The 13876-nt window shown below is 37.6% G+C and overlaps 2 protein-coding genes and 2 pseudogenes across 2 annotated transcripts in view; 1 reads left to right on the top strand and 3 right to left on the bottom strand.

The window, feature by feature from the left end:
• The window catches only part of Bbs2 (Bardet-Biedl syndrome 2), a 353246-nt gene that overhangs the window by 296075 nt on the left and 43295 nt on the right, over positions 1–13876 (bottom strand). The gene's annotated exons all lie outside the window — the stretch shown is intronic.
• The window catches only part of LOC142852271 (ubiquitin carboxyl-terminal hydrolase CYLD-like), a 77318-nt gene that overhangs the window by 49913 nt on the left and 13529 nt on the right, over positions 1–13876 (top strand). Inside the window, 6 exon segments of the mRNA XM_075976890.1 lie at positions 5354–5470; positions 6453–6551; positions 9135–9251; positions 10600–10979; positions 11774–11939; positions 12760–12901. Coding sequence (XP_075833005.1) covers positions 5354–5470; positions 6453–6551; positions 9135–9251; positions 10600–10979; positions 11774–11939; positions 12760–12901 — 1021 coding nt within the window.
• LOC142852705 (small ribosomal subunit protein eS7-like) lies at positions 10–3652 on the bottom strand (annotated as a pseudogene).
• Positions 6762–7434, bottom strand: LOC142852704 (small ribosomal subunit protein eS7-like; annotated as a pseudogene).

The raw sequence follows: 13876 nt of genomic DNA, 5'->3' as shown, positions 1-13876 counted from the left end.
ACCACATCCCTAACGAGGGCACAGAGCCTCGGAGGTCCATCCTCCTAAACTACAAAGTGCAAAAAATTGTGTTAATAAAATTCTAAGATGTTTATATTGTAAATGTAAAAAAAATAAATTATTTCTTTTGTAATTTTGGGATCAAAGTCAACAGAACCTTATAAGCTAGGTAAGTACTTTTTTACTCAGGTATTGTTCCAGACACTGAGATTACTTTTTCATTTTTATTTTTGATTTTTTGGTGCTTGCATCAAGTCTGGCATCTTACACATAGTAATATAAGACTCCACTCCTGAGCCACATATCCACCCAAAACCTGAATGTTTTTTAACTTAATTAGTTCATCAGCTTGTATGATCACATTTGAAGTTTATGAAGGGAAATTATAATGATGAGCCACTTATTACTGGGATGAGTACTGAGAAGTGCATCATTCGGCAGTTTGTTTTTGTGTGTGACTTTTTTTATGAGATCTCTAGCTTGTGCCCAGCTGCTCAGCCCCAAAATAATCACGCAGAAACCCTATTATTTGCAATACTGTTTGGCCAATAGCTTAAGCACATTTCTGGCTAACTCATCTTAAATTAACCCATCTCCATTAATCTGTGTATTGCCACGAGGCTGTTGCTTACCAGGTAAAGTTCTGGCATCTCCTGTGGGGATATATGGCTTCTCACTGACTCTGCCCTTCTTCCTCCCAGCATTCAGTTTTCCCCACCTAGCTCTGTTCAACTCTATCAGGCCAAACCAATTTCTCTATTAACCAATGGTATTCACAGCATGCGGAGGGGAATCCCAGATCATGTGACCATCATAGAATGCACTTCACAGCCCTTGGTGAAAGAACTTTGTATGTCTAGGCTCTATAACACTGCTGGATGTTCTTTTCTTGACTGCAATGGGGTGTCATCCTGTGGATCGGGACCCCTTTAGGGTTTGAATGACCCTTTTTTTGGGATCGTTTAAGACCATTGGAAAAGAAAGATATTTATATTACAATTCATAAAGGTGGTAAAATTGCAGTTATAAAGTAACAATGAAAATAATTTTCTGGTTGGGGTTTGCCACAGTTTGAGGTATTGTATTAAAGGGTGGCAGAATTAGGAAGGTGGAAAACCACTGTTATATGGTATGAATGATAGAGGTGAAATTCTTGAGCCAGTAATTTCATCAAAGTAGAGGTGACATTGAAAAATAGACTACATGGAATGATTTTTTTTGTCCAGATTTCTTTAGATTGTCTGTAGTGTCCTGGAACTTGCTCAATAGACCAGGATGGCCTCAAACTCAGATGTGCCTGCCTCTCCTAAGTGCTGGGATTAAAGGCTCGTGTCACCACTGACCACCAGAATGGTTTCTTAGAGCTTTAATATAAAAGGCTCACTTTTATATTAATTTTATAACTCCTACTCTCTTCTGTGTTGACTAATTACCAAACTTTTAAAGCCGAAGACAATACAATACTATGTATATTAGTTGTGTGAGCAGTTGTTATACCATACGCATGTTAATTTATTTATAAAATTTCTTTTTATAACATATTGGCTTTTTAAAAAGGAACTTTTTTTGTTCCATAGGATCTACCTCAGACCCAGGAAGTATAAGCAGTTCTGAATTATATTATACCTTAAGTGAGTCATCTGTTGACTCACAACAACAATCCAAATCCAAAAATTCATGGTATATTGATGAAGGTAATCTATAATTTTAGTCCTCTTTATAATGGTACCCTCTGTTTAATATGTAAGGGGAAATGACTTTTTCGTCAATATTTGTTAATTTTGGAAACAGTGAATAGATCATAGCTAATATGACAATATTGCTGAACTAAAATATTAAACATAGTTTGAACTACACTGTTATTAGGGTTGAGGATACATTTGAAATATGTAAGTAGTCTGGGGTTTTTTTGCTTCTTTTTTTTTCTCGAGACAGAGTTTCTCTGTATAAAATGTCCTTGCTGTCCTAGCAATTGCATTATTGATTTGTGTGTAATTCTCTGCTTTTCCTGTTTGCATTTGTTTGTATACATATTTCTTATTCTTAATGCATGTTATGTTTAAAGGTGGAAACATACTTAGTAGTGAGTGCATTCCTAACTCTGATTTGTCTCCTACCCAGGTTTTTATCAAGCTGTGTTCTGTGAAATACACTGATCCAGCATACTTGGGTGGCTGAGAAAGTTTTATCAAGTCAGTTTAGTGCAGCACATTGGTTAGAGGTTGTCCAGGCACGTGGGCATGTAAAGGCTCCGGTTTTTACAGTAAACAGATTGTCCATGTTTATCTTGGCACACTCCATAAACGCTTGAGTGTAAAACGCTGTAATGTGTAGGGTTGTGCTGGGCATGCTGAACTGGAAAATGTAACAAAAATTATGAATAAGGTTTTCTTTAAAGCTTTTTAAAACTTCAAATAAAATTGACTGCATCTGATTAACTTTTCAAAAATTAAAGCATTTTGATAACTGATGATTACATTTTCTTACAGAAATTATATTTTTAAGTACATTGTTGATTTTTTTCACCTGAGGAATTACCTTTCAGTACTGTGGAGTCTTTAACCTAATCTGTAAGACTATAAAGATTGTGCTTTTTTTGTTGGAAAGGATTTCTTTGTTTTTTATGCTAAACTATGTTTCTTCCATATATAGTTAAAAAGCATGTTTACTATTTCAGAGAGCATGACACCGGAAAGGAGGTCTCCCGAACTTGCCTTTTTGTCAAGAGGTGTTGGTGACAACGCTTTATCTAGTCATAATGAACCAAACGTTACAGGTATGGAGGCCATTCTTGATAGTTTACATGATAATATGATTCTCCAAGATGTTAAATAAGCTATATGTTATTGTGTGTGTGTGTGTATATATATATGTATATAAATGTACACATATAATTTGTTCCTACACTTTATGTAAACGAAAATTTTATGTACATGATTTTAAGTGAGGATGTAGTAAAGAAACCACCGAAATGGCCAGCCTATGAGCTGTGGAGGGAGCTTTTTATTTGGATAAGAGAGAGAACAGCTGGCGGTGTTACATGCCTTTAATCCCAGCTCTCAGGAGGCAAAGGCAGGTGGATCTCTGTGTTTGAGGCCAGCCTGGTTGACAGAGCAAGTTCCAGCGAAAAACCCTAGAGTGGGAGAGAGAGAGGGAGGGAGGGAGCTTCTAATACACACCAGAAAAAGTTTCGACCTGTGTTCTGCTTGTTCTGCTGAGCTTTGTCTAAATGAACCTTTAGGAGCTGACTGCCATGCATTCACACGGAGTATCCACAGTTTCACTTGGGAAGAACAAGTCCCCAAGGATGGTGTTATGTACAGCTGCCAGGGTGCAGCTTTTGGGTGCTTTTGTTTATTTTTTGTACTGCTTTACTGAGTTGGCATTGGCAGAATCTTCTTTGAGCATTGAAGACTGCATGGTTGCCACTAAACTTTTTCTCTAATTCATGAACCAGCCAGACTTGGATTTTCTGGAAAGATTTCTGCTGAGAAACTGGTGCTAAAATAAGGATTGCTTTCTGACCATCACCAGTTTCCTTGGCTGTGGTGGGTGATACTAAGTTTCCAAGCTGTGCCATGAGATCTGAGTTCATCTCCAGCTCAAGCAGTGCATGAGAGATGCTAGACTCAAGGTCATGTCTTCTTGTCATCAGGCTTCCTAGTCTTGTTGCTTGAGCTGATGCTGGACTTCTCCTGAAAGGAGGAAAGTACCACTGGTCATATGGGTCGTGGACTACATTGTCCGCCAATGACAGGCACAGGCCGAATATTCCACCACATCCCTAACGAGGGCACAGAGCCTCGGAGGTCCATCCTCCTAAACTACAAAGTGCAAAAAATTGTGTTAATAAAATTCTAAGATGTTTATATTGTAAATGTAAAAAAAATAAATTATTTCTTTTGTAATTTTGGGATCAAAGTCAACAGAACCTTATAAGCTAGGTAAGTAATTTTTTACTCAGGTATTGTTCCAGACACTGAGATTACTTTTTTATTTTTATTTTTGATTTTTTGGTGCTTGCATCAAGTCTGGCATCTTACACAAAGTAATATAAGACTCCACTCCTGAGCCACATATCCACCCAAAACCTGAATGTTTTTTAACTTAATTAGTTCATCAGCTTGTATGATCACATTTGAAGTTTATGAAGGGAAATTATAATGATAAGCCACTTATTCCTGGGATGAGTTCTGAGAAGTGCATCATTCGGCAGTTTGTTTTTGTGTGTGACTTTTTTTATGAGACCTCTTGTTTGTTCCCAGCTGCTCAGCCCCAAAATAATCACGCAGAAACCATATTATTTGCAATACTGTTTGGCCAATGGCTTAAGCATGTTTCTGGCTAACTCATCTTAAATTAACCCATCTCCATTAATCTGTGTATTGCCACGAGGCTGTGGCTTACCAGGTAAAGTTCTGGCATCTCCTGTGGGGCTATATGGCTTCTCACTGACTCTGCCCTTCTTCCTCCCAGCATTCAGTTTTCCCCACCTAGCTCTGTTCAACTCTATCAGGCCAAACCAATTTCTTTATTAACCAATGGTATTCAAGTATGCGGAGGGGAATCCCACATCATGTGACCATCATAGAATGCACTTCACAGCCCTTGGTGAAAGAACTTTGTGTATGTCTAGGCTCTATAACACTGCTGCATGTTCTTTTGTTGACTGCAATGGGGTTTCATCCTGTGGATCGGGACCCCTTTGGGTTTTGAATGACCCTTTTATTGGGGTCCTTTAAGACCATTGGAAAAGAAAGATATTTATATTACAACTCATAAAGGTGGTAAAATTGCAGTTATAAAGTAACAATGAAAATAATTTTCTGGTTGGGGTTTGCCACAGTTTGAGGTATTGTATTAAAGGGTGGCAGAATTAGGAAGGTGGAAAACCACTGTTATATGGTATGAATGATAGAGGTGAAATTCTTGAGCCAGTAATTTCATCAAAGTAGAGGTGACATTGAAAAATAGACTACATGGAATGATTTTTTTTGTCCAGATTTCTTTAGATTGTCTGTAGTGTCCTGGAACTTGCTCAATAGACCAGGATGGCCTCAAACTCAGATGTGCCTGCCTCTACTAAGTGCTGGGATTAAAGGCTCGTGTCACCACTGACCACCAGAATGGTTTCTTAGAGCTTTAATATAAAAGGCTAACTTTTATATTAATTTTATAACTCCTACTCTCTTTTGTGTTGACTAATTACCAAACTTTTAAAGCTGAAGATAATACAATACTATGTATATTAGTTGTGTGAGCAGTTGTTATACCATACGCATGTTAATTTATTTATAAAATTTCTTTTTATAACATATTGGCTTTTTAAAAAGGAACTTTTTTTGTTCCATAGGATCTACCTCAGACCCGGGAAGTATAAGCAGTTCTGGATTATTTCATACCTTAAGGGCATCATCTGTTGACTCACAACAACAATCCAAATCCAAAAATTCATGGTATATTGATGAAGGTAATCTATAATTTTAGTCTTCTTTATAATGGTACCCTCTGTTTAACATGTAAGGGGAAATGAATTTTTCATCAATATTTGTTAATTTTGGAAACAGTGAATAGATCATAGCTAATATGACAATATTGCTGAACTAAAATATTAAACATAGTTTGAACTACACTGTTATTAGGGTTGAGGATACATTTGAAATATGTTAGTAGTCTAGGTTTTTTTGCTTCTTTTTTTTTCTCAAGACAGAGTTTCTCTGTATAAAAAGTCCTTGCTGTCCTAGAACTTGCATTATTGATTTGTGTGTAATTCTCTGCTTTTCCTGTTTGCATTTGTTTGTATACATATTTGTTATTCTTAATGCATTTATGTTTAAAGGTGGAAACATACTTAGTAGTGAGTGCATTCCTAACTCTGATTTGTCTCCTACCCAGGTTTTTATCAAGCTGTGTTCTGTGAAATACACTGATCCAGCATACTTGGGTGGCTGAGAAAGTTTTATCAAGTCAGTTTAGTGCAGCACATTGGTTAGAGGTTGTCCAGGCACGTGGGCATGTAAAGGCTCCGGTTTTTACAGTAAACAGATTGTCCATGTTTATATTGGCACACTCCATAAACGCTTGAGTGTAAAACGCTGTAATGTGTAGGGTTGTGCTGGGCATGCTGAACTGGAAAATGTAACAAAAATTATGAATAAGGTTTTCTTTAAAGCTTTTTAAAACTTCAAATAAAATTGACTGCATCTGATTAACTTTTCAAAAATTAAAGCATTTTGATAACTGATGATTACATTTTCTTACAGAAATTATATTTTTAAGTACAGTGTTGATTTTTTTCACCTGAGGAATTACCTTTCAGTACTGTGGAGTCTTTAACGTGAATCTGTAAGACTATAAAGATTGTGCTTTTTTTGTTGGAAAGGATTTCTTTGTTTTTTATGCTAAACTATGTTTCTTCCATATATAGTTAAAAAGCATGTTTACTATTTCAGAGAGCATGACACCGGAAAGGAGGTCTCCCGAACTTGCCTTTTTGTCAAGAGGTGTTGGTGACAACGCTTTATCTAGTCATAATGAACCAAACGTTACAGGTATGGAGGCCATTCTTGATAGTTTACATGATAATATGATTCTCCAAGATGTTAAATAAGCTATATGTTATTGTGTGTGTATATATATATATATATGTATATGTATATATATGTATACATATAATTTGTTCCTACACTTTATGTAAACTAAAATTTTATGTACATGATTTTAAGTGAGGATGTAGTAAAGAAACCACCGAAATGGCCAGCCTATGAGCGGTGGAGGGAGCTTTTTATTTGGATAAGAGAGAGAACAGCTGGCGGTGTTACATGCCTTCAATCCCAGCTCTCAGGAGGCAAAGGCAGGTGGATCTGTGTGTTTGAGGCCAGCCTGGTTGACAGAGCAAGTTCCAGCCAAAAATCCTAGAGTGGGAGAGAGAGAGGGAGGGAGGGAGCTTCTAATACACACCAGAAAACGTTTCGACCTGTGTTCTGCTTGTTCTACTGAGCTTTGTCTAAATGAACCTTAAGGAGCTGACTGCCATGCATTCACACGGAGTATCCACAGTTTCACTTGGGAAGAACAAGTCCCCAAGGATGGTGTCATGTACAGCTGCCAGGGTGCAGCTGTTGGGTGCTTTTGCTTATTTTTTTGTAAAGCTGTTCTGAGTTGGCATTGGCAGAATCTTCTTTGAGCAGTGAAGACTGCATGGTTGCCACTAAACTTTTTCTCTAATTCATGAACCAGCCAGACTTGGATTTTCTGGAAAGATTTCTGCTGAGAAACTGGTGCTAAAATAAGGATTGCTTTCTGACCATCACCAGTTTCCTTGGCTGTGGTGGGTGATACTAAGTTTCCAAGCTGTGCCATGAGATCTGAGTTCATCTCCAGCTCAAGCAGTGCATGAGAGATGCTAGACTCGAAGTCATGTCTTCTTGTCATCAGGCTTCCTAGTCTTGTTGCTTGAGCTGATGCTGGCCTTCTCCTGAAAGGAGGAAAGTACCACTGGTCATATGGGTCGTGGACTACATTGTCCGCCAATGACAGGCACAGGCCGAATATTCCACCACATCCCTAACGAGGGCACAGAGCCTCGGAGGTCCATCCTCCTAAACTACAAAGTGCAAAAAATTGTGTTAATAAAATTCTAAGATGTTTATATTGTAAATGTAAAAAAAATAAATTATTTCTCTTGTAATTTTGGGATCAAAGTCAACAGAACCTTATAAGCTAGGTAAGTACTTTTTTACTCAGGTATTGTTCCAGACACTGAGATTACTTTTTTATTTTTATTTTTGATTTTTTGGTGCTTGCATCAAGTCTGGCATCTACACAAAATAATATAAGACTCCACTCCTGAGCCACATATCCACCCAAAACCTGAATGTTTTTTAACTTAAATTGTTCATCAGCTTGTATGATCACATTTGAAGTTTATGAAGGGAAATTATAATGATAAGCCACTTATTCCTGGGATGAGTTCTTAGAAGTGCATCATTCGGCAGTTTGTTTTTGTGTGTGACTTTTTTATGAGACCTCTTGTTTGTTCCCAGCTGCTCAGCCCCAAAATAATCACACAGAAACCCTATTATTTGCAATACTGTTTGGCCAATAGCTTAAGCACATTTCTGGCTAACTCATCTTAAATTAACCCATCTCCATTAATCTGTGTATTGCCACGAGGCTGTGGCTTACCAGGTAAAGTCTGGCATCTCCTGTGGGGCTATATGGCTTCTCACTGACTCTGCCCTTCTTCCTCCCAGCATTCAGTTTTCCCCACCTAGCTCTGTTCAACTCTATCAGGCCAAACCAATTTCTTTATTAACCAATGGTATTCACAGCATGCGGAGGGGAATCCCACATCATGTGACCATCATAGAATGCAGTTCACAGCCCTTGGTGAAAGAACTTTGTGTATGTCTAGGCTCTATAACACTGCTGCATGTTCTTTTGTTGACTGCAATGGGGTTTCATTCTGTGGATCGTGACCCCTTTAGGGTTTGAATGACCCTTTTATTGGGATCGTTTAAGACCATTGGAAAAGAAAGATATTTATATTACAACTCATAAAGGTGGTAAAATTGCAGTTATAAAGCAACAATGAAAATAATTTTCTGGTTGGGGTTTGCCACAGTTTGAGGTATTGTATTAAAGGGTGGCAGAATTAGGAAGGTGGAAAACCACTGTTATATGGTATGAATGATAGAGGTGAAATTCGTGAGCCAGTAATTTCATCAAAGTAGAGGTGACATTGAAAAATAGACTACATGGAATGATTTTTTTTTGTCCAGATTTCTTTAGATAGTCTGTAGTGTCCTGGAACTTGCTCAATAGACCAGGATGGCCTCAAACTCAGATGTGTCTGCCTCTACTAAGTGCTGGGATTAAAGGCTCGTGTCACCACTGACCACCAGAATGGTTTCTTAGAGCTTTAATATAAACGGCTAACTTTTATATTAATTTTATAACTCCTACTCTCTTCTGTGTTGACTAATTACCAAACTTTTAAAGCCGAAGATAAATCAATACTATGTATATTAGTTGTGTGAGCAGTTGTTATACCATACGTATGTTAATTTATTTATAAAATTTCTTTTTATAACATATTGGCTTTTTAAAAAGGAACTTTTCTTGTTCCATAGGATCTACCTCAGACCCGGGAAGTATAAGCAGTTCTCAATTATATTATACCTTAAATGGGTCATCTGTTGACTCACAACAACAATCCAAATCCAAAAATTCATGGTATATTGATGAAGGTAATCTATAATTTTAGTCCTCTTTATAATGGTACCCTCTGTTTAATATGTACGGGGAAGTGACTTTTTCATCAATATTTGTTAATTTTGGAAACAGTTAATAGATCATAGCTAATATGACAATATTGCTGAACTAAAATATTAAACATAGTTTGAACTACACTGTTATTAGAGTTGAGGATACATTTGAAATATGTTATTAGTCTGGGTTTTGTTTTGCTTTGTTTTTTTTTATCCCGAGACTGAGTTTCTCTGTATAAAAAGTCCTTGCTGTCCTAAAACTTTCTCTGTTGACCAGACTGGCCTCGAACTCACAGAGACTCACCTGCTTCTGGTTCTTGAGTGTTGAGATTAAAAGTGTACACCATTATGCCCAGCAGTTTTTTCTTATCTCTTAATACATCTGCTTAGGATCAACTTTTTCTAGAAATGAAGTGACTCTTTTAAAGACTTGCCTATCTTACTTTCTTTAAAACACACTACCTTTCCTTGTTTCCTAGATATCATTCTCCTTTCATGTATTTTTTTCCTTCATCTGTGCAGGTTAATTACCTGGAAATCCTTCTAGTTCCTCCAGTTCAATGGTCTGGCTGACTGCTCTTCACCTCTTAAACTGAAACCTTTCCTTGTGCTGTACTCACTCACTCTCTTAGGTTAGGTTAAGTGTCCCTGATGTGGTTTTGGTTATTTGCCTGTATTTTCTGTAAGTTCCTAGTGCTTCTACACTGCTTTGTATTCAGTAGATTCAGTAAACTAAATGAAAATATAGTGTTCTAAGTCTCTATGATGACTGCTTATGACATGGATTCAGTTATAAGCTAAAACACACAGTAAAATCTACAGTTGCATGCTATAGGTTACATATATACTTACACAGAAAGTGACCTGAGTGGGTATTTGCCACATCTGATTCTCGCCCTGAGTGGGGTTTTGTGAGCATAGGCAACATGACCTGCCTCTCTCTAGAATTCATTCATCCTGGGCCGGAGAGATGGCTCAGAGATTAAGAGCACTGACTGTTCTTCCAGAGGTTATTTAGAATTATTATTTAATTTTTATATCTCTTCATACTAATTTCTAACTTAATCATATTATGGGAAAGAATATAATCTATGTGATACTGACTAGACTTAGATGACCAATGCCAGATTACTGAGACAGGAAACTGTGGAGGTCGAGAAGAGGAGCAAGAACATTATTCAGAGCCAATGAATTTACAGTGCTTTCAAGCAGACTTGGAAAGGGATCATGTGATCAGTTAGACTAGAACTTTGTATTGTTTTTAGAAGATGCAGTCATATTTAATGTTCTTGAACAGCCTTTTCTAATTAAGGACAATTTTTCATAGTTGCAGAAGACCCTGCAAAGTCACTTACAGAGCTGTCTCCAGACTTTGGACATTTATCACCTCCACCACAACCTCCTTCCATGAACTCCTTATCCAGCGAGGACAGATTCCACTCTCTACCGTTCAGCCTGACCAAGATGCCCAATACTAACGGCAGCATTGCTCACAGCCCACTGTCACTGTCACTGCAGTCTGTGACGGGCGAGATGAACAGCACGCCTGTCCAGGAGAGTCCACCTTTGCCCATTTCTTCTGTTAATGCATACGGCCTAGAGGTGGGCTCACTGGCTGAAGTGAAAGAGAATCCCCCGTTCTATGGGGTTATCCGTTGGATTGGCCAGCCGCCTGGGCTCAGTGACGTGCTAGCTGGGCTGGAACTGGTAATTTATTTTGGCTTGAAATCTACAACTTTTCTTCATGGGTTTTAAAACTAGGTTTTCCTCTATTAGATAATTTCTTGGGAAGTTATTTTTTGTCAAAAAAAATCCAGTAGTAGAGGAAATATAGTATTGCTTACCTTCACCCTTTGCATTGCTAAGGCTTCTCGCCCACTTATTCCTCATGTTTGTTTGTGATCAAGGAATAGATTGATTTTTAGGCTAGAACATGTAGTCTCCACATACAAACAGAATGCATCAAAGAAAGCTGTTCAGTGACAAGTTTTCCTTCTTATTCTTTAGCCTCCTCCCATTGCAGTCAGTTCAGGGATATGACTGACTTTAAAATTAATCATGTTTGGAGTCTTTGGGAGAGGGGAAGGTTTTATTTTTGGCTCTAAAAAGTATATTGTGTGATATTTCATAACCAGGAGGGAGAACTTGAATAAATTTATCCATTACCTAAATATAGTTTTTAACTTTTTTTCACTTGTCTTCTTGCTGGTGAGGAACTAGGTAATTTATCTACTCCTGCCCATTGTTAATACTTTTGAAATGGCTCAGGGAAACTCAAGGAAGCTCTAAGCATGTATTTTGAAAGGAAATGCATCAAATACTTCCCGGAGGGCTAAAGAATTATTTTCTTAAACCACCAGCTGAGGGCCAAAGCACCAGTTAGTCAGTCCCTTTTCCTTCGTGCTGATCTGTTCAGAAAAGATTTGAAAAAGAAATTCAGAAAAAGTGAAAACTCCACAGCTCTTCCCGGTGTAACACATACCAAAACCTTTCTTTTTCAGGAGGATGAATGTGCGGGCTGTACAGATGGCACGTTCAGGGGCACGCGCTATTTCACCTGCGACTTGAAGAAGGCCCTGTTCGTGAAACTTAAGAGCTGCAAACCCGACTCTAGGTTTGAGTTCCTGGAGCCTGTTTACAATCAGATTGAAAGGTGTAATTCTTTAGGTAATTGGATACTTTTAATTTATTTACCCATCTGGAATGACTGTTTCTTGCTACTTTTTAGCATCTGAGGGTGACAGTGTTTAAATGTTTTATTTACTTGCCAGTGTTCATCAAGTTTCGAAGTTGGTAAAGATTCTTACTTGGTGCATAAGAGAGTTGTCCTAAGAGGAGATATGTTGAAAGAAGAGTTAGGAAAAGTGTTTAGGGTCTAAAGACTGAAAGACGGTGTTTTTTCTTCTCTTTTTTTGATTATAGACATTAAATTTTTGGCAGTGTGGGTGGTAGAAATGAAAATGTGGTCCCTTTAGCAATAACTTGCCCCTCCGCATCTATTTAAGTACCTCATTTCGGATGTCCTTATGAAGAAATCTGATACAGTCTGGGGATGCAGTTGGCTTGACAGATGGAGGACAATTCTTTTCATGGTCACTAGCTTGCTGATGCTGGCCTTTCCCTTAACAATAGTGAGAGTCAAGCAGGGGAAAATAGGGAAAACATCTTCATGAAAAACATTTTTCTTAATGTTGAAGAATATTTTGGAAACTTGTTTTCTTTTTATACTTGAAAATGAAACATTTTGGACAAGTAACAAAATATGCTTTGACAGATGCTTAATTGACTTAATTTTCTAAACTCTATATGACAGGAATGATGTTGAAAGTGAATAATCACATTTTTATAAGTCCAGGTAAACATCAGTTAACTAAAGTAAAAAAATGCAGAGGATGCCAAAATATACTTTAAATGATATATATGTACATGCATATGAATATATACTGTCATGATTTAAAAGAATTATTTTTATTTTTTATCTTTTCAGCATTTGGAGGCTACTTAAGTGAAGTAGTAGACGAAAATACTCCACCAAAGATGGAAAAAGAAGGTTTAAAGATAATGATTGGAAAGAAGAAAGGCATCCAGGGCCATTACAATTCTTGTTACTTGGACTCAACTCTATTCTGGTAAGTTCCTATTTTCTGCAGTAAGTGTAAATAGTGCTGTGTGGGGGAGAGGGGAGACAGGTATGTGTGTGTGTATATGAAAGAAGGTGCCAGATGCCTTTGATGTAGAGAAACTGACAGTTAGGAAAGATCATGAGATTTGGTCCTTAGTGACTAAAGAATTTCATATCCTACTCCTAGATCCAAAGCACTAATGTAAAAATACTGCAGTGAATAATGAGTGAACAGATACTCTGAGGACATCTGCCTCCAGTGTAGATGATGGCACTTGTGCCAAGTAACCTGCAGCAAGCTATTGGCATTGCGTGCTGCATGTGTTCTGGAATATCGAGATGATCATAAAAATTCTTAATATTTAAAGTTACTTTCCATGGGATCACTGTTGCCCTCCTTTGTGTAGTTTTCCCTAAAGTGGATCAAGTTGAACAGCAAGGATCATTAGGCTATGAAGATTGAATCTGTAGCCGTAAGGGTTGTGCACTGCCAGTTAAGTGGATCTGCCACTCCGTAGGCTGTGCCACAAGAGTTAGGAAGTTAGTATGGAAGTTAGGATTTTAAAGGAGAGAGCAGAATAAAGGTGGGTCTTTTCATTGGTGGAATACTTGTGATTAAACAAGCAAGCAAGCATTACTATAATATTCCTTAGATTTGCTGATAAAAATTTATTTTAACTAAATTGATTTTCTTTGATACCAGCAAATTTTTATTGCTAATCACTCACAAGTTATTATAAGGAAATGCCTGTCTTATGATAATGAGATAAATTTGTCCTGACTAGTCTGATCTGGTCTTGACCAGTCTCTGACTTTCTCCCTATGTTGTCTGTGTGTGTGTGACCGATTTCCAGGCCTCTCTTCATTTATGTAAACCAGCTTCTTTCATAATGTTCTCTGGCGTGTTTTCAACCTTCACGTGTATGGTGCAGTCTTGGTGTTTCTGGTCCTGATCTGCAGGGTCTTTGGGTACTGAGCACAG

The sequence above is a fragment of the Microtus pennsylvanicus genome, chromosome 6 (assembly GCF_037038515.1).
Source record: "Microtus pennsylvanicus isolate mMicPen1 chromosome 6, mMicPen1.hap1, whole genome shotgun sequence".
Taxonomy (NCBI): domain Eukaryota; kingdom Metazoa; phylum Chordata; class Mammalia; order Rodentia; family Cricetidae; genus Microtus; species Microtus pennsylvanicus.
Note: the sequence above shows the minus strand (reverse complement) of the source record. Positions and strands in the feature narration are given on the sequence as shown.